Source organism: Tursiops truncatus, chromosome 8 (assembly GCF_011762595.2).
Source record: "Tursiops truncatus isolate mTurTru1 chromosome 8, mTurTru1.mat.Y, whole genome shotgun sequence".
Classification (NCBI taxonomy): domain Eukaryota; kingdom Metazoa; phylum Chordata; class Mammalia; order Artiodactyla; family Delphinidae; genus Tursiops; species Tursiops truncatus.
This window is the reverse complement of record NC_047041.1, coordinates 13,322,377-13,342,357: the sequence shown is the minus strand read 5'-3', so window position 1 is coordinate 13,342,357 and position 19,981 is coordinate 13,322,377. Positions and strand designations below refer to the sequence as shown.

The 19,981-nt window shown below is 55.7% G+C and overlaps 1 protein-coding gene across 10 annotated transcripts in view; it reads right to left on the bottom strand.

Moving 5' to 3' along the window:
- Nucleotides 1-19,981, bottom strand: part of NECTIN1 (nectin cell adhesion molecule 1) — a 92,110-nt gene that overhangs the window by 28,268 nt on the left and 43,861 nt on the right. For 2 of the 10 annotated variants that reach the window (XM_073808090.1, XM_033861915.2), the window contains 7 exons: nucleotides 12,169-12,392; nucleotides 11,512-11,862; nucleotides 10,677-10,979; nucleotides 10,134-10,251; nucleotides 8,551-8,702; nucleotides 6,317-6,439; nucleotides 176-286 (listed from right to left, as the gene is read on the bottom strand). In XM_073808090.1, coding sequence (XP_073664191.1) covers nucleotides 176-286; nucleotides 6,317-6,439; nucleotides 8,551-8,702; nucleotides 10,134-10,251; nucleotides 10,677-10,979; nucleotides 11,512-11,827 — 1,123 coding nt within the window. In that variant the 5' untranslated portion in view covers nucleotides 11,828-11,862; nucleotides 12,169-12,392. Of the gene's footprint in view, nucleotides 1-175; nucleotides 287-6,316; nucleotides 6,445-7,755; nucleotides 8,004-8,550; nucleotides 8,703-10,133; nucleotides 10,252-10,676; nucleotides 10,980-11,511; nucleotides 11,863-12,168; nucleotides 12,393-19,981 lie in introns of those variants that run through there. The other 8 variants (XM_033861916.2, XM_033861910.2, XM_033861917.2 and 5 more) reach the window with 6 other exon arrangements.

The window sequence follows — 19,981 nt, the reverse complement described above, 5'->3', positions numbered from 1 at the left end:
GCTGGCCTTGGACAGGAGGAGCCGGTGGGCAGGTCCAGGGCAGGCCTGGAGGGCTGACCTCGGCTGCTCTCAGCCCTCCTCTCTTCAGGCCAAGGGAGGCGGTCAATCTGGGCATATGTTCTGGCCTTTGGGAATCTGTTTCTGCCAGCTCACCCCCCGATTCAGCATCACTCACTCCGTGGGAATCCTGTTCCTCCTATGAGACCAGTCCCTCCTCCCAGAGGTGGAGCCGGTCTGGTGTGTGAGCCTGTGGGGTGCTGTCTGCAGCGGGAGCAGGGCAAGGATTCTAGAAGAGAAGAGGAAGGGCATTCCACGAGTTCGGGCTGGAAGGGCTAATTAAACACGGGGGCCGAAGAAGGGAGGCGACTTGCCTGCGTCACACGGCTGAGCTGGGACCACCCAGAGGCTCCTGCTCGGGCCTCTCCACGGGCGGGAGTTGGCAGAGAGAAGCACGACCACTGAGGACTCAGCTTCCCACTGTCACCACTGTGTCCTCAGTGCAGGTCACCGAGTGGCTGCCCAATAAATATTTAGTGAATATTTGTCCTCACCGCCCACTTCCAGAACAGTCTCCCTGAACCTCAAGCGTCTTCTCCTGGTTCACCAGGTCCCATCTGTTTACCGCCCTGAAAAGGGCTGCACACTTGCTTCCCGCGAGGTGGGAGATGTTGCCACAAGAAATGCCCAAGAGGCAGCTGGCGGGAACGTAGCCACCTCTGTACGTTCAACCTGCCGGCTCCCTCTTCAGTTCTTACCCCGTACCTGTGTGCTCTCTCCTCTCGCCACCTGCCTCATCATCACTCCATCCACCCACCCACCCATCCACTCAGCAAACATGTACCGAGCATCTATTTCGCTAGTCACAGGATACAAGGAACTCACAGCCCAGCTGAGGAACCAGATGACACTCTTAGGCAAAGCAGCATGTGGACATCAAGGGCGCTGGCCGATAAGGGCTTCAGGAGTGCAGTGCAGGAAAGTCCTGCGGCCTGGAGTTTGAAAAGGCTTCTTGGAGGAGAGAAGACTTAGGCCAAGCCTTGAAGGATGACTAGGACTTGGAGAGGCCAGCGGAATAAGAAAGGCATCAGGTGGAGGAACCTGCCCTTCCTCTCTGACATGTTTCCTTTGCCTTCCAATACATACAAGGAGTCCTTGACCTTCAGCTTTCTTTTTGGAGCCTTCTGTCTGCAGACTGCACTGCTGGGCCTTCTCTCTGCTCCAGCCGCCTGGCTGGGGGCTCCATCCTTGGACCTTACCCTCTGCTTTCTGTCCTAGGGACAGACCTGGCCTCAGTATCATGAGTTCCCTTGATTCTGCTGGCTCTCCAAACCATCTCGGGTAGCTAGCTCTCCCCCAACTCTGGGGCTTTATCTCCAAAGGCCTCTGGGACAGCAGTTCCCAAGCTGTGGCCATGGAACCTCAAGCCATTGGCTCAGAGGGCTGGCAAAAATACTGGGGTCAAACGCTTCGGGAAATGTCTGTGGAGACAGAGCATCGGAGCCCTTTCATCTTCTCATGCACACTGTGGACTGTAAGAGGAACACAAAGAGTTTCCCAGCCTACTGGAACACAAACCCCAGCCTCCTGACTCAAAGACCATTCACAGGAGAAGTATTTGGGGACACACTTTGAACACTCTTCTATCTAGCACAACCTCACTTGGAATTCTCTCCACCCACTCAAGGCCCATCCTTCCCAACATGGTTCACCGTCTTCCCTCCAAACCCACTCCATTCAGCACCACAGCTCCACCATCATTTGTCTGCTCTTCCAGTTTAGAATCTTATTGACCTTTGACTCTTCCTTCTCCATCTCCTGGGTCAAAATCTGCCCCCGAATCTTGCTGGCTCTTCCTGTTCAATAGCTTCTCACTTGACACCAGGTTTTACTTTTACAGCAGATCCGTGAATCTCCCACCTTCATTTGGTCTCTGCCCCGCCTTTAGTCACTCCATCCACAGTCACCAGGTTAATTTTCACTGTGTAGACACTACCATTCCCTTTCTCAAAAGACTAGCAATGACTTCCCCATTGCCTGTTGGACCACGTCAGTCTGGTCTTCAAAGCTTCCATCACGCAACTTGATCTTGGGTCTGGCCAACTCACCGTTCTTGCTGTCCAAGTAGATTCTTTTCCTTTAAATTTATTTATTTATTTTGGGCTGTGTTGGGTCTCCGTTTCTGTGCGAGGGCTTCCTCTAGTTGCGGCGAGCGGGGGCCACTCTTCATCGCGGTGCGCGGGCCTCTCACTATCGCGGCCTCTCTTGTTGCGGAGCACAGGCTCCAGATGCGCAGGCTCAGTAGTTGTGGCTCACGGGCCTAGTTGCTCCGCGGCATGTGGGATCTTCCCAGACCAGGGCTCGAACCCGTGTCCCCTGCATTGGCAGGCGGATTCTCAACCACTGCGCCACCAGGGAAGCCCGCAAGTAGATTCTTTACTGCAGACCTTTGCTCATGCTGTTTCCCCTGCCAGGAATGCCCTTCCTCATCTCCTTCTGCCTATTTCAGTGCTTCGGTTCCCTTCTCTGTGCAGCCTTCTCTTCTCCAGCTCACACTTCTCTTTCTCTTTAGAATGTTTACATACCAGTGGTCTGCAGCTTTCATTCTGGTATAAACAATAGCTTACTCCATTTCGTTAATCATACACTGACATATTACAGTAAGGCCTGACAGAACAACCCACAGTAAATGCAAATTAGGATCTACCATGATTGGCTCTGGTCCTTCTGCCAGTTTTCAAGCGGCTAAAGTTCTTTTCTTCTGCAGGAACAGGGAGAGGGGTTGAGGAAGCGGCAGTGTCATGATAATTTGGGACCGACTCAATTCGGTGTGTTCCCATTGTGTACAATATTAGTTCAACTATATTTACTTTTATGCCTTCAGTAGCAACAGAGACCCAAGGAGAAGTAAATCCCTCCTACATTTCACTTGACTAGACTGAATTTTTTGGGCCCCACTAATCACAGTATGGTAGAGTTTACTGTATTGCCTGTTTCACGAGAGTGGCTGCTGTCCCAACTAGTCTGTAAATTCGAATTCAAAGTAAATCTCGAACCTGACCTCTTCTCACCATCTCCATCACTACTACTCTGATCCCAGCCACTATCATCTCTCACCTGGATGGTTGCAGTAGCTGCCTAACTGGCTTCCCCAATTCCACTCCTTCCCTGTACAGGCTCTTCTCAGCTCGGCAGCCACAAAGATCCTGTGAAACCTGAGCTGAAAATGCTCTGCATGATCTGTGCCTCTACCTTCATCTCGTGCTTTCCTCCCAGCTCGCTCCACTCCCAGCTTCCTCAGGGCCTTTGCACTGGCGGCTCTGCACCCTGGAAAGCTCCTCCCCCCGGTGTCCCATGCTCACTGCCTCAACGCCTTCGGGCCTTGGCTCCAACTTCTCACGGGGGTCACCTTCTCGCCAAGGCCTCCCCTGACTACCTTATCGAAAATCACAGCTCACCAACTCCCGCCCCCAGCACTGTGAACCCCTCACCCTGCTTTTCTTTTTTCCTGATCACCTTCAAAATGACCACATAACTTTTCAAACGTACTTTATCTGCTCTTTGTTGTCTGTCCTCCTGTGCTAAAGCGTAAGCTCCACGGGGACAGGGACTTTGGCTCATTGACGTAGCCCCCGCCCCCTGGACGGCCTGGCACGTGGCCGGAGTTCAAGAACATTTGGTGAATGAATTCTACAAAGGCAAGGCCATGGCTCAGAGGGGAGCCTCTGGGTCTCTTTCCTCTCTAGGGCCTTCTGTTAACCTTTTCCCCACCTGAGTCCTAAGTATGTTTACTCTTCCCTGGAGATTTTTGGGACCAAAGGGAACCCTGGTTATTTTGCCTACTTTAGGGCCAGCCTGCCTAGAGGCAGAAGACCGGTTAAGGTGACCTTCCAGCAACGCAGACTTGTGTGGAGATGCCAAGTGAGGGTGCAGAAGGAGTGCACGTGGGGACCTAACTCATTTGTAGGCAGAGGTGGCTGTCTGGTGTGGAACGGAGCGCCCTCCCCTTCCACCCCTCCAGCTGTCACATGCAGCCAGTAGCTCCCGTCTTTGTGCCAGTCGCAGAGCCTCAAAGCCGCAGCTGGTGGGAGAGAAGAGCTGGGCCGTGGGGTCATCTGCGCTTCCTGGTGGGGGACCAGCCGGCTCCCCTCACTTCCTCTTACGAAGGGGGCAGCCCAGCCCCATTGCTGAAGGCTTGCAGCCTCCCCTCAGGGATGGCAGGCTGGCTGGGACCCTGGGGCAGTGGAGGCTCCGCATTCCTTTGGGGCCGGGGGTCTCCTGACTGAGGTGGGTGGGCTAGTACAGGGGCTTTGGATGGATGGGAGGTGGAGCGAGGGTTAGGGTTTAGTCTGGTTCTAGGATCCAGAGGAGGTTTGAGGTCAAAGAGAATGTTCGGGCTTCTCAAACCAACGCCTGCTGCTTCCGCAGGCAGGCAGGCAGGCAGTGCTCTGGCACCAGAAGCCTAGGCCGGGAAGCTGTGAGAACTACACCTCCCAGTGTGCAGTGCTGCGGGCCCAGGGAGGGGGGAAGGCCTGAGGTCAAGCTCTGGGAAGCCCTTCTCCTGCTCCTGCAGCTGCAGCAGCCGTGCACTGCGCAGACCAGTGGGCAGGGCCTCATCGCGGTGGAGGGGAACTGAATCCTCCCAGGGGTGTGGACGCAGCTGCCTCCCCACAGGCTCCTCAGTGCTGCCACGGGCGGCCCGGAGGCGGCCACATTTGCTCACAGCACAGCTGCGGGCCCCTTCTGCACACTCAGCACGCAGACATCGCTCGCCTGCTCGCCTGTGCACGTTGACACGCTCAGAGGCACACGCCCACACGCACGCCCGGGCACGCACGCTCGCAGGCTCACACAGCCCTCCCTTCTAGATGGACCTCCAAGCCCCACCAGCCCTTGGTCTGAAGGACTCCCGGCCTAAAGCGCAGACCCTGTTGCCTTCACCCCCGGTGGCTGAGCCGGCTCAGCGCTGGAAATGGAAACTGGGGACACCCTGCATCCCGGTGGCCTTCCTGCCTGGCTCCTGGGAGTGCCCTGGACACTCTTCTCTGGACAAACCCAGTCCCAGGGGCAGATGCTGCCTTCTTTGGCCTCTTTCGTCTGGTCAAGGCCATACCCTCACAGCCCTCCCCGTCCTCAGCGTTGCCCCCAGAGGGAGGACGGAGGGGAGCTCACAGGTTTGTTTTGTGACTAGGGGCCAACCCCATGAAACCGCCCCTGGGAAATGGGCTTCTCTGCGGGCCCGGGCCCCGTGAAGTGTATCCGCAAATTCCGGTGGGTTTGTCTCTTCTGCTGTCAGTTGCACGGCCACAGCCTGGACCTGTCGTTTCCCTCTAGAAGAACACTCCTTGTACATACAGCCCCTTACTGGTCCCCCAGGAGCTATCCACACAGCCTCCCAGGCGCTCAGTCTCGACCACCCTCCTTGCCACGCTGCTGCTTTCGGAGGGCGCCCGTGGCCAACAGAGAGGAAGCTCTGCTCCCTCTGTCCCCGCCCCCTCGGCCCCAGCCACTCTCCTCCCACACACTTCCTCCATCGCTGCGGCTCACCCACCACTCATCCTTCAAGGAACAACTCAAAGGCCACCTCCTCCGGGATCTGCGATCCCAAGAAGCCTGTGACAAAGTGTGTCTGTGCAGGTGTGCCCTGCACACACGTGTGTCTGGCACGCACCCTGCTGCACGCCTTCCTCTGCTCTGCTCTTCATTTCCCTCACCAGATGCGCCCAGGGCAAAGCTATTACCTGTAGGACGCCCAGAATGAAAAATTAAATTTCCACTTATCCATCTCGTTCATGCATTCCCTCCAGACCAGCGGGGCTTGGAGCACAGGGCACGGCTGTGCCCCCCGGAGACCAGCCGATGTGGGAGGAAGGCTGGTGGGGTCGGCGGCTGCCCGTGAGTACGAGAGTGAACAGAGCGAACAGCTCTGAAAAGGTTCAGGCCGCCCGGCTGAGTCTTCCTGAGGGGGCTGAGAGACCTTCCCTCGGGACGGCCAGTGAAACAGCTCCTGGGCCCATCGATGATTCAGGGAGCATCACACTTCCCTGGCTCCTGCCTAACTGGGCTGTCAACGACAGAGTCCCCTTACGCAAGGCCCTTCTCACCACCCATGTGTGTGGCTTTGGTGACCACCCCCATCCCGCTCTGTATCTGGGGAGCACGCGAGGACACGCTGCATGCCTCTTCCAGCTGGAGCCCTGCACGGCCCCAGCCCACCTTCCCCGCAAGGCCACCTAGGCCTGACCACAGATCCCACTGAGGGCACCACTGGAGCAAACATGCCCAAGGAGATGGCTCACCTCCACGCTGGTTTCCCTACCTTCCTTTCGTCTCTTTTCCCAGCCTGGGCCTGGGAAGTTGCTCCCTTTCCTTCCTCCCTGCTCCTGGACCTGCTGTGGCTGCCTGCTGAGCAGTCCTGCGCTCACGGTGGTCCTGTGTTCTCCTGGGCTTTGGGAGAAGGGAGGCCCTGACTTTCCTGTCCCGGCCCTGCCTCTGGGGTAGGGCAGTACCACTTAGCCCCGTAAGCTTCGTGGGCCTCTGGCCGGTCCGCTTATGCTGGGCAGTGGGATCAATGGGAGGTCATTGCTCCAGGGTTTCTTGGCCTCCGCCCCTGATTTCCCAATCAGCAGTTTCCCCAGAGAGCCTGAGTGGTGGAGGGGGATGCGGTGGTGGCGTTGGTGCTCCACTGCTGGGTGAAGGTATTCCCATGCAGGAAGTCCATGCTGTGTGCTAGGCCGTGGTATACGGACTTGGTGTGATCAAAAGAAGCCTGAGATAAGTATGATGATCTCTGTATTACAGACTAGGAAGCTGAGGCTCAGAGGGGTGAAGGCCACACAGCCAGGAAGAGCCAGTATGTGAACACATTCAGGCCAAGTCTGTGCTGTCCGTCACATGACCCCCATCCCCCCAGGTGGTCACGCTCCCTTATGACACTGTTCACCCTCATGTGCCACATGGCCAGAGCTCAGGCGCCTAGGAGGCTCTTACGGAGCTTTGCTCAGACTTTCTCCAGGGGGCGAGAAGTGTGTGACACTGGCCTTACCATCCTTGCCAACTTACGGGAACGCCCAGACCCTAGAGTGGGGGAGGGGCTGTCTCAGCTTTCCCCAGGCTCCACCTCTGACATTTCTTTTTTTTATGGGGGGGGGCGTTAAGTAGAAAAGAATAGCTCTATCGCTTTGCCAGGCAAAGGGGGACACAGCGGGCTCACGCCTTGAAAACTGTGTGTCCCCTCTGACATTTCTACCACCTTAGCCAGTCCGAGAGCCCAGAGCAGGGAGTTGAAGAAAAGAGCAAGTGACAAGTGACTCCATCTCCTTCCAACCCTGGTGACAGAGGTGACAGAACAGCCCCGAAGACAGGTGGGTGCAGCCCTCGGACAGCTTCGGGCTGTTTTATCAGCAGCTGTGCCTTGAATGTACCCACAGGTGAGGGCTCCCACTTCTGAGAAACAGGCTCAGAGCTAGTGAATCCTCAGGACTTGCCCAAGCTCTGTGCCTGGAGCCAGGAACCGCCGCCCAACATCCAGTATCCCTGAACCTAGCTCACCATCTCTCTGAGGTCACTTCCTGTCCAGCTCAGTAGCAGCATGATGTCACTTCCTGTCCTAGGAGGGTCTTTCTGTCACTTTCTCACCCTGGAACTGGCTCAGATACAGGGTTAAAGACACCCTGGTTGCGAAGTCGTGATGGTACTTTACCCCTCTGTTGGCTTGTTTTGATCTTTCCATTAATAATGATAATGACAGAGACAAGATAATAACACGAGCCATTTATTGACACACTGGTCTGTGCTAGGTGCTTGGCCTACGTTATATAAATTCTGACGACAAGCCTTCAAGGCATGTCATACTGTGCCCGTTTTACAGATGACGGCTTGTCCAGCTGTCTGACACGGAAGCCCATGCTCCTTTCACGTTCCATGTGATGTCTCCCCCAGAACATCCCAGCCCCTGTGTTCCCTTTGCTCTAAGAGGTCAGGAGGCTGTCTCCCTCCCATCTGCCCTGAGAGAGAAAAATGCAGGGAAAATAGCAATTCAGTTGCAGGGCACACACACCACCATGGCTTTGGGCTCTAGCCTGGCTTTCCCTCTGTATCTTTGCTTGAGGTAAGCCTCGTCCTCCAGCCCACGCAGGTTTCCTGAACTGCAGGAGCAAAGCTCGGAGGAGATGAGCTCCTCCCACAAGCCCACCCCACCAAGGCAGCATCACAGGTGTGCAGACCCATGGGCAGGCTCTAACCACGCCCACCCCCAAAACAGCATTGCTGTAAACAGCACTTCCTTCCTTCCTCCTGGAGCCTCCTTCCCGCCCCTCTCTGACTGGCGGGGGCGGGGGGGGGGGGTCACCTTGTCTCACACACAACCTTCAGAGAGGAAAGAGAAAAGCAAAGCAAGACCAGTGGCTAGAGCTCAAGGGAGAACCAGAGAAGCAGGGAGAGGAGACGCAAATTTCCTACAGTGACACAGCCCATAGGTGGTAGATGCTGGCAGTGGAGGAGGCGGTGGGCGCAGAGAGGCGGGGAGTGGCAGGGAAGGGGGTAGCTTCCTACCTGTGATATTGACCTCCACCTGGCCCGAGCGGGTGCCGATGGGGTTGGTGGCCTCACAGACATAGGTTCCTGCCAGGCTGTAGTTGATAGGTCCCCTGAAGAAGAGAGTTCTGTTCTGGGCCTCCACACCCTTGGGGAGGGAGCCATTCAGCCTGCAGGGATTGGGAGACAAGGCAGAGGGTTATGACTCTCCAGCCCCGAGAAGCTGCCCCTGTGTCACCCACCTGACTTCTACACCATCAGCCCTTTGGCTGAGTTAACAGGCAGCATCTGTCTCGGAAGGGGTAAAAACAATCAAAAACAACAATCATTCAGTGTTTCACATTTGCTCATCACAGCACTGACATGCAGACAGGACAGGCAGATACTGGTTCCACTTAACAGAAGAGAAACAAGGTTCAAGGCCAAGGAAACATAGCTAGAAAGTGACAATTGGAGCTCTAGCCAGAGCTCTGGACTCTTGGCACAGTGCTCTTTCCACCACACTGGTTCCTTGGTTTCCTGGGTAGCTGGTTAATAGTCTGGGGTCCTAACCCCAAATCTACTAAAGCTGCACCACTTGGGTCACGGCCTAGAATTTTAACAAGTTACTCAGGTAACGAGATGTGACCCACGTTTAGGAATTATGTTCCATCTCACCATGTCATTTTCTTGCTGGGCATGTCACAGGTCTTTTTCACAGGGGGAGAGTCCTAGAAGGTTCCTGAACACAGGAGACCTTTTCCTTCCTCCTGATCCTTCATGCCACAAAACTATTATTCTGTTGGACCCGGAGCTGAACTTGGCAAGCAGGGCCCTGCCCACTCGCACCTCCGGAACTACTTCTGGTTCCAGGAAGTGGATGGTAACAAACAGTTAAGGTATGTCAGTGCCTTCTACTCCCTAGAAAAAGAACGTAGACACGATCTGGGCAGCCGTATTCTGGCCACCCATGTCAACCTGCTTCCTAGCTTCCCCACGCCCCTGTCTTTCTGCTTTCTGTGTGTCCCATCCAGCTCTTCTCTGGGAGGAACCTTGGCTCAGGCCATCAGAGCTGGCTCGGGGGGGAGTGTGACTAGACCCTTTGAGGTCCAGGCCCAAAGACCACGAAGCCAAGAATGGGAGGATGGGCCTTGGGACGAGCACTCTATGAACACAGGCATTCTGGGCTGACTGCTGCCTCTTCCCTGAGAATCTGGGGGTGTTGGAGAGAAGGAAAAGGAACAAAGAAAGATCTGGGATCCTCCAGAAAGCCAGCTTCCCTGGGGACATCTCGATAAAAATAAATAGTGGGGGCTAGGGTGGGAGTGACTCAAACTGAATCACCACAGCATTCTTTATTAGGGAGCAGAAGGAAGGCAGATCACAAGGGAAGCCCCCCTGGCAGAATGGTTTGTCCCACGGACCCTGATGCTGTCCAACAAGGGGGTGTATGTGTGCGTGTGTGTGCGTGTCTCTCATGGCGCCTCTCCCCTTCTCACCGAGCACCTGAGCCTAGACCTTCATTTCCTCTCTGCCCAAGGTTTCTGGAGGTGGGGTGGGTGGGCCTCCCTGTGACCAGCAAGGTTCCTGGCAAAGCGACCAGCCAGCCCCGCAGCACTTACGTGGTCCAGTGGTACTCGGTGGCTGGGGGGTTGGCATCAGCTTTGCACTTGAGCTTCACATCCATCCGCTGCAGGTACCAGTTCCCATCAAACCCCTCGATGGTCACCTCGGGCTCGTCTGTGGGACAAGAGGTGATGTTTGAAAAGGGTGAGGTCAGGAGAGCAGAACTTGGGTGAGGGAGGCTCTGATGGGGAGGGGATGGAAGGGGAAGTGACATGGAAACAGCAGGAGGAGGGGGTAGAATGACAGGGAGGGTGGAGGTCACGGACCCTCGGAGCAGAAACAGCAGGGGAATGAGGAAGGGGGAAAGAGAGGGTGGGCAAAGGGGGAAGAGGAGGGGAGGACGAAGAACCCCCAGAAAGAGAGAGGGAGGAGGAAGGAAAAGAGGAAGGATAAGGGGGTGAGGGAAGGAGGGGTGGGGAGAGTGATGAGAGGTGAGAAGCGAAGGAGGGAGGGCTGGCGAGGGTGGGGGTGGTGGGAGGGGACCACGGCGCCTGCCCCACCCCGGGAGACCCAGCCCTCCGACACTCTGCCCCGCTCACACTGCACGCTGAGGGTGAGGCTTTCCCGGAAGCGGTCCATGTGGTAGTTGACGATGCAGGCCAGGGACTGCTGGTGGGCTTCCCGGCTGGGCACCAGGCGGTAGCGGCTGATGACGGTCACCGTGCCATTGGGGTTCCGGATCTCCTGGTACTCCGCCTCACCCTTCAGCCGCGTTTCCCAGGACACCACACTGGGAGGCTTCCCATTGGCCGAGGTGCAGGTGGCCACCAGGACCTTGTCATCCTGCCCCTTCCTGGCTCGAAGCACTGCCTGGGCGCCCTCTATCCAGTTGGTGGGTTTGGCTGCGGGGAACCAGAGACAGCCATGAGTCTGGCTCTGTTGCCTTATCAAGGACACACAGGCCAGGAGGGCAGGTACCTGCCAGGCCTTGCTTCAGGTCACCCTGGCCGTCCATGCCTCTCAGCTACGCTTCACCGAAGCCCCTCCCAGCACTTCTCACAGGGACCTCTTCGGGTCTAACCCGCAGCCTTCCTGCTCTAGTCTTTGTATCCCCTTTTGTCACGCGGAAGTCTTCTTGGAGTCCTGCTGTGCTCAGGAGGCACTCTCCCTTACCACGGCGTCTGCCTGCTTCCTGGCCACCTGGAAAGTGCCCCACGGTGGGGCTCCAACCTGAATACTGATCCTCAGCTCTGTCCACAGCGAAGGCCCAGCCCCCATCCCCAGTGAACTGAGACAGCCTGGTTAGAAGAGGCCAGAAGTGCTAAGCCCAGAGCACATGCCGACCCAAGGAGCACATCTGGGGCCACTGAAGATGGCCAAGCCCCCAGGCCACAGGCCCCACCCAAGCAGGGAGGAGTGGTCCGGTCAGCTTACCCATCACAGTGAGGTTGAGCTGGCTCTCTCGATTGCCGGCAGGGAAGGTGGCAAACTCGCAGATGTAGACGCCCTCGTCCTCCAGCTCCAGGCGGGAAAGGCGAATGGTACCGTCTGTGAAGGAGGGCCGTAGGAACTCCACGCGCTCGCGGTAGGGGGCCAGCACCGAGACGCCCATGGCCGGGTTGTAGATGGCCACGTTCTGCTTGGAGCCATTGGTGGCCTTCTGCCACGTGACCTGGGTGATCTTCACGCCGGGCAGCGGGTTGGCGAAGCTGCAGTGCAGCACTACGTCCGTGCCGATGAAACCGTACATGGAGTCGTTCACCTGGACCACCTGGGTGTGGGCGCCTGGTCGAGGGAGATGGCAGAGGGGGGTCAGGGACAGCCACAGCCCCCGCCCCAACTCCCTGTGTGCTGGTCTTCTATTTTCCAGTAGTCATTATTTAAAAAATTCTGACTCTAAAATAATAATTGCTTGTTATAGAAACACTGTTGTGGGCAATACTAAAATATACTGAGAAGAAAATGGCAACAACCCGTGATCCCACCACTCAGACATATCACTGATCATCTGATAGGAAGTGTTCTCTTTTACATTCTTCTCTATATATCCAGGTAACCATCTGGTTTTTTTACACAAAATCAGAAGCGTACCGTAATCTGTTCCATAAACTGTCTTTTCACTTAGTGATATATCATCAGTGTCGCTCCATGGCAGTAAATACCGTCCACACCCTGATTTTTGAGGAGGGTTGAATGTGCTGTTTTTTGAGCAGAGGCTCAGCAGAGGAGCCACCAGCTGCTTCACCTTCCTGGGCCTCGGTTCCCTCGTCTGATAAATGGGGCGGGTAATGCAGTCCTCTCTAGCTCACAGGTTGCTAGGAGAACCAAATGGTACGACGGATGAGAAAGTGTCAGGAGGCAGGAAGCGCTGGGGGAGCACCGGGGCCCACAGTGGCCATCATTATGGCCACCTCCACTCAGGAAGGGCTGAGGGCCCGGGCCCTGGGGTGCACTGGCTTGGCCCCTCTTACCCAGCAAGGCGGCTGCACGAGGCTCAGCCTCTCTGCTCTAACTCGCCTTCACAATCAAGCCTGGATGTCTTAACTTGGCATCTGACGTCCTCATCACCTGGGTCCTGCCTTTCTGTCCATGTCTCTCCAAACATGAGGCCTTCCAACCAGGTCAGACTGGACCCCTGCTCAGAACGTGCCATATTTCTGTGTTTCCTTCTCCCTCTTCCCATTTAGGTATCAATTTCTGAGTCTATTATCAGCACTGGAGTTACGTCAATGAGCGCGATTCAGTCCCAGCCTCCAAGGAGCACAGAGCCCTAGATGCTACATGTCTAGGCCTGTTCCTCTCGTTCCCTGGAAGGCCCTGCCCCTTTCCCACCTATGGATATCCCACTCAGGCCGCCTCCTTTGGGAAGCTTCCCTGATCCTCCCAACCCTATTACAGCTCTTTTCTGCCTGGGAATGTGGTTGTTCACACCTCTGGCTTCTCCTCTGCCAGACGGTGAGCTCCTCCAGAGCAGCGTCTGTGTCTTTTCCATCCCTGGAGCCCCAGCGCCTAGCCCATTATCTAGCACACAGTAGGTGCTCAGTAAATATTTGTGGCCAGACAAATGGCACCGGAAGCCGTGAGAGGAGAGGTTTGCAAGAGGGAGGGAGTGATCAGTGACATCGAATGAATGAATAAATCCCCTCTAGTCTCCCTCCCTACCAAGTGGCTTCTGTTTGAGCTTTTCCTTAACTCTGAACTTGGCTCAGTCATTCACTCCAGTGGGCTCGCTCCTGAGCTCTGTCATCAGCCGTCCTTCCATTCTTATTTCACTCAGTTACTTTATTGAGTGCCATCAGTAACATCAGTGTCAGGCCCTGGACTGACCCAGAGCCCGAGGGATGGCCTAAACGCACAGCCCCCCTCCAAGGGAGTCTGCTGCTGCAGACTAGGAACTCGGGGCTTACGCCTGCCTCTGCGTGATGGAGGTGTGAGCAGGCCACACTCTTCTGAAGGGTCCCGAGACCATGGTCAGTGAAGTATGCTGGCCCCCACGCCTCCCCTCAAGAAGGTACAGGCCAGGTCTCTCCAGGCACTGCGGTATCCCCTGTGTTTGGCACACAGTAGGCACTCAAGACATGCCTGCTGAATAAGTATATCTTTGGCCCTCCAAGCTAGGCCCTCGCCACGCTCTGAAAGCTTTCCTGATGGTTCCCTCCTCTATGCCCGCTCACGTCCACACAGCCCTTCAAGGTCCACCTGGGGTACCACCACCCCACCCCTCCAGCCGTCCCCTTGGCCGGTCTGGGGGGTTCTGACATGTCCCCGGTGGAGAACACTGTGGGCTGGTGGGAGAACCATGCCGGAGACACCCAGCAGGGGGTCAGGAGGGCTGGCTTCTAGCCCGGCTCCGTCTTGAGCTCACCCCGGCACCTTGGCGGGTCACTTCCCCTTCCCGAGCCCTCTTTTCCTCCCCTGTAAGGGAGCAGGCTGGACTCCACGATGCCAATGGTCCCTTCTGGCCAGTCTGATTCCCTGAACTGCAGCCCAGCCCAGCTGTGGCCTCACCCCAGACACAGTCCCACAGTGAAGTCAGTGGGCCAGTAAGCCCAGTACTCCTGCTGACTGGCCAGTTGGCAAGCGGCTAAGCCCTAGGCCTTCCAGCAGGGTAAGTGGGTGCTCCCTCCAACACGCCCAGCCTCTACTCACCAAGCCTGCTGGAGGCTGCCCAGCAGCTGAGATAATGTGGGTATAATTGGGGAACTTTCACCACACAAAGGCGGGAACAGGAAAAGCCAGTTGGGAAGGCTCGGGCCATGGTGGGGGGGTGGGTAGGGGTGTGGGCACCAGGATCTACCTTGGGATTGGTACCAGGGCACAGTGGGGCCTACAGTGGGACACAGCCCACCAAGTCCGCTGCCACCCCATCTCCTTTCACCCCCTGGGGAGGTAGGGACAGGCAGCGTTCAGGGCCTGGAGCACAGGCTGACATTCGTTCGCCACGTCCTCAGCAGTGACCTCACTCTGCAGAGCTGTAAGCCAGGAGGGGAGACGGCTGACTGCGGCCTGGGCGTGGGGAGGAGAGGCTTCTGCAAGGGGCTCAGGTGCCCCAGAAGCCCCCTCTCATCAGCGCCTCACCAGGCTGAGGTGGCCCTCCCCATCCCACGTCTGTTTTGGGGTTGAGGCTGCTGTCTCCTCTCCTGTGTGACTCTCCCAGAAGCAACCCCATGGCAGGCGGGGCAGCGAGGAAGGTGCCTGGGTGCCCGCTCACTGCGCACTAAGTGGGTTCCCTGGGCTCCTGCCCCTCTGCCCCCGAGATGAGCGGGCAGGCAGGCGGGAGGACCTCTAAGGAGCCGGCAGGTGCATCCTGACATGGGCCTCTCTGCCTACAGCTTACTGTTAGCCTTGTCTGCTATTTCCACTGTAAGCATCTTTGCCACAGATGCCTTTGCCACATTTCTTGCCGCATAACTAATTGTCCATAAGTCAATTTTGCCGAAAAAGATAAAATAATAAAGTTTAAATGAGGGACATTAAAAAGGCCATAATGAAACAGGAGAAATGAGTAACAAAATTAAAAAGACCTTATTGCAAAATACAAAATATTTGAATTTAAAATGTGTGTAGGGACTTCCCTGGTGGTGCAGTGGTTAAGAATCTGCCCGCCGATGCTGGAGACACAGGCTCAATCCCTGGTCCAGGAAGATCCCACATGCCGAGGGGCAACTAAGCCCGTGCACCACAACTACTGAGCCCACGCACCACAACTACTAAAGCCCGTGTGCCCTAGGGCCCGCATGCCGCAACTACTGAGCCTGTGTGCTGCAACTACTGAAGCCCGTGCGCCTAGAGCTCGTGCTCTGCAACAAGAGAAGCCACCGCAGTGAGAAGCCCACACACTGCAACGAAGAGTAGCCCCCGCTCGCTGCAACCAGAGAAAGCCTGCGCACAGCAATGAAGATCCAATGCAGCCAAAAATTAAGAATAAATAAATAAAATGTGTGTAGATGCATGGCAATACCGTGCAAAGAACTGATTTTCTTTTGTGGGTTGTACTTGTCTAAGCAGTAAGCACTTGTCTTCCAAGTCTTTCGTTCATATTATTTTATACATTTGTTGATTCGTCTCCTCATTGGGTATCGAACTTTTTCTTTTCTGCTAAAATGTCTTCCTTCATTCAGAGAGGTATCAGTTTCCGAACACTAGGGTGCATGTTTGTAACTGAACTTTGTGTTGCGTTGGGAGAGCCTCTGCACTGCTGTGTGTTCTCAGCACATTGTCTTACGTCCATTGATAGACTTTCCAAAAAGTTCTATGGGAAATGTAGGCTCAACTCTGTGCCTTTGAGGCCCTTGGCCTCTTTCTCCTCCAACGTAGTGTGTTTCAAAATACAAAACCAACTCTTGGGGAAAACCATCATCTTCTGTCAGCTTGATAAAGCCATCAGTAACGTCACTAACTGGAAGAAACGCTAGCGCATCTCAACTAGTTGAAACCGAACTGTCAAACCAAACTGTCAACCAGTTATTTTCTCTTTCATGGCAAAATTGCCTCATGGCCAATTAGTTATGTGGCAAAATGTTTGCAGTAAAAATGTTTTTGGTGAAAGCACCTAGAACCGCTGCTGTTAGCAGGGCCGGTGAGGCGACCCTGGCGGGTGGGCATAAGGGAACACTTGGAATATGGGGTTTGGGGTCACTGAGGGCAGGGATCCTAGAGTTGTGGAATTGGGAGGGGCTGAGAAGACTGGTAAGGGCTGAAGACCCTTTCCCCCCACTTTAGGCTTAGGGACCCGGAACCCAATCCACGTGTCTTGGTTGGGGGATGCGGGGGTGAGGGGAGTATGTCCCTCATTGTTTAGATTGGGCAGGTTGGGAGGCTTTCAGAGAGCGGGGCACACTCTACCGCAGTGGCTCTGACAGCCAGGGTCAGACTGCTGCAGGCGCCACTGGAAAGTGAGAAAGGGCTAGTTGAGGGCAGGGACCCAGGAGAAGGGCCCTCCTCTGTGCAGGACGAGGTGGATTGTAAGCCTTCTCTGGAAGGCCTGAGAGAAGGGGTGCACTGCAGGGGAGTCCCCTGGGAGACCACACAGCCCCCTTCCTCGGCTGGTCCGTGCCTCTCCACCAAGCACTCCAGCCCTGACAGCCCGAAAACTGATGCTTATGTCTCCCCTACCTTGCCCAAGCTCCTCCCACCCTCTGAAGAGAAGGTCCCCATCCCCATCAGGCAGTATGGTGGGTTGTGAAGAGCCAGACAGTGTGGGTTTGCATGCCCCCTCTGTCACCTACGAGCTGTGAAAATTTGGGCAAATGACTTAACCTCTCTGTGCCTCAGTTTGCACTGAGGATGCACATCTGTAAAATGGGGATTATAATAATACCTATTGTAAAAGTTGTTGTAATGATTAAACGAGTAAATGTGAAACTCGAGGACAGCACTTAGCACAAAATTAAATGCTCAGTAAATGTTAGCTGCTATCATCATCATCACCACCATCAACATCACCATCATCACTATCATCATCATCACAATCACCATCATCAGCATCATCATTTCTCATTTATGAAGCAGGAGGCCTCCCTTCCCGGCACTTCATTCAACAAATACTTATCGAGGGCTTCCCTGGCGGCACAGTGGTTGAGAGTCCGCCTGCCGATGCAGGGGACGCGGGTTCGTGCCCCGGTCCAGGAGGATCCCACGTGCTGCAGAGTGGCTGGGCCCATGAGCCATGGCCGCTGAGCCTGCGCGTCCGGAGCCTGTGCTCCGCAACGGGACAGGCTACAGCAGTGAGAAGCCCGCGTACCACAAAAAAGAAAAACAAACAAAAAAACCCACAAATATTTATCGAGCACCTACCCAGTACTAGGCACTGTATGTGTGCTTCTAGTCCCCCTCTTCCAGGAAGTCCTTCTGGACTCCTCCTACTTAGCTGACACGTCTATTCATTGCCCAACTGCATATAACATGAATCTGTACCCTTTTTTGTTTCCTGGCATGTGTGTTTGGCATGTTTTCTACTGTATCCTCCCGTCTCCAAATAGACTGCAAGTCTCTGTGGGAGAGGGAAGGAGCAGGTTTGACCTTGGGTTGAGCTGATCATGTCACGGCTGATGCTGGCAGGGTCCAGGGCTTGGAGAGTACTCTACAGACTCTCTCTCGTTCCCCAAGCAGCTAGGGCTGGTCCACAGAAGGTACCATCTCTTCTTCCCCACAGGCTCCCTCTTACATGAGAAGCAGAGGCTGTCCCAGATGTGGGAACCAGGACCACCAAAATGGTAGCACAGTGGAGCTCAATGGACCATGCAACCCATCATTTTACAAAGGAGGAGACAAGGGGCCAGAGCAGTTGGGTCACTTGCTCAGGAACACAGAACAGCAGGACCCAGCCCAGTGCTCTTCCTAACCTGCCATAAAAATAGACTCAGGGGGGCTTCCCTGGTGGTACAGTGGTTAAGAGTCCGCCTGCCAATGCAGGGGACACAGGTTCGAGCCCTGATCTGGGAAGATCCCACATGCCGTGGAGCACCTAAGCCCGTGCACCACAACTACTGAGCCTGAGCTCTAGAGCCCGAGAGCCACAACTACTGAGCCCACGTGCCACAACTACTGAAGCCTGTGTGCCTGGAGCCCGTGTTCCGCAACAAGAGAAGCCACGACAATGAGAAGCCTGCGCACCACAATGAAGAGTGGCCCCCACTCGCCGCAACTAGAGAAAGCCCGCACACAGCAAAAAAGACCCAACACAGCCAAAGATAAATAAATTAATTAATTTAAAAAAATAGACTCAGGTTCTCAATCTAACGCTCCAGGGCCTCATTCTGGGTGGTGTCCCTCCTGTGTAATCTCAGTGCCTCCATTGCTCCTGTGGAGAAATGGCACAAAAATACCAGTTACAATACTGCAGCCACAGTGCCTGCGGGCTACCTGTGCGGGGCTTGGCGGGCAGGTGGGTCAAGGGGCTGGGGGCCAGGGCTGGAGCCCACATTGGAGTCCAGTGACTACGTGTCAGGTGCAAGGTCAGAAACAGGGACTTTTGGGAGCCAAGGTTGGGGGCACCTGCAGGAGGCTGCTATGTACAGAGCAGGAAAAAGCCAGGGCGGTGGGGAGTGAGGGTGAAGAGATCCACTGGGACCTGTGTCCTTGGCAGAGGGGTTCTTTTTTCTCTCTCTCCAGTTTTCTTATTCTTTTTTTAAAAATGCTATTCTATTTAATTAATTAATTAATTAATTAATTATTTTTCTCTGTGTCTGGTCTTAGCTGTGGCACGCGGGATCTTCTCTTGGGCTCTTCATTGCGGCATGCAGGCTTCTCTCTAGTTGTGGCGTGTGGGCTCCAGAGTGTGTGGGCTCTGTAGTTTGCGGCACGTGGGCTCTCTAGTTGAGGCACGTGAGCTCAGTAGTTGTGGCATGGGGGCTTAGTTGTCCCATGGCATGTGGGATCTTAGCATCCCCTGCATTGGAAGGTAGATTCTTTACCACTGGACCACCAGGGAAGTCCCAGCAGAGGAGTTCTTGCATCCTAAGGATACCAAAGAATGAGTCTGTTTCTTTTCCTGACCTCATGCCCTGCCTATTTTCTCCCTGGCCACCCTATGAGCTCCAGGGTCTGGGACCCAGGTCCCGGGGACCTGTGCATACGTGCCTCAGTTTCCCCACTGGCGCTGGGGTCGGGCAGTTTGGGCTGCCTTCGTGGCTTCTCAGAAGTGCTGAGCCAACAAGGCAGGCATCAGGCCTGCCCCCGAGACGTCACGGACCTGCAAAAGCCCCAGCTCAGCAACAAAACACAAAGGCTCCTCAGCTGTGGCCGACAAACCTGCTCCCCAGGGCCCTGCCCGCCCGCCCTGCCTGCCATCGAGCTAATCCGAGGCTGGGGCCACGGGTTCCCACGCAGCGGGGTGTGGCCCAGAGCGGGGGCTGCTCTCCTCCCCGTACCCACCTCGACCAGTTTGTCCCCACCTTTGAAACCTCAGACCCCTCTCTCCCTAGCCGAGCAGGCTGGGACTGGGCCCATGTGGTGGGTGAAGGGGAGGGCCGGGGCCGGGGGATTCAGCACAGGCTACCTCTTCTTCGGTGCCCCATTCCTTTCCTGAGACTCTGCCCGGGTGGGCTGAAGTGGCAGGCCTGGCCTGGGTGGGAGGCACTGGGCCCTGCAGAAGGGGCCTCTCTGAAATCGGCATCCTTTGGGATCCATCTCTAGGGCTTTCCAGGGATGCTCCCCTGTTCCCTGCCCTGGAACTGGTAGAAAGGAACAGGAAATCCGGTGAGAAACCAGCTAAGTGGTAAGTGGGAATGACTCACCCATTGGAGGGGGGAGAGCCTCCAGACGAAACCCTGCTGAGTCAGCACAGTGACCTCAAGGTTATAGGTCCCCTCCTCCCAGTGCAGCGACTTCTCCAAATGTCAACTCCCAGGGCTGCCTAGCTCCTCACTTTCTGGTGTCATGGCCTAACCTCAGGGGGGAGAGG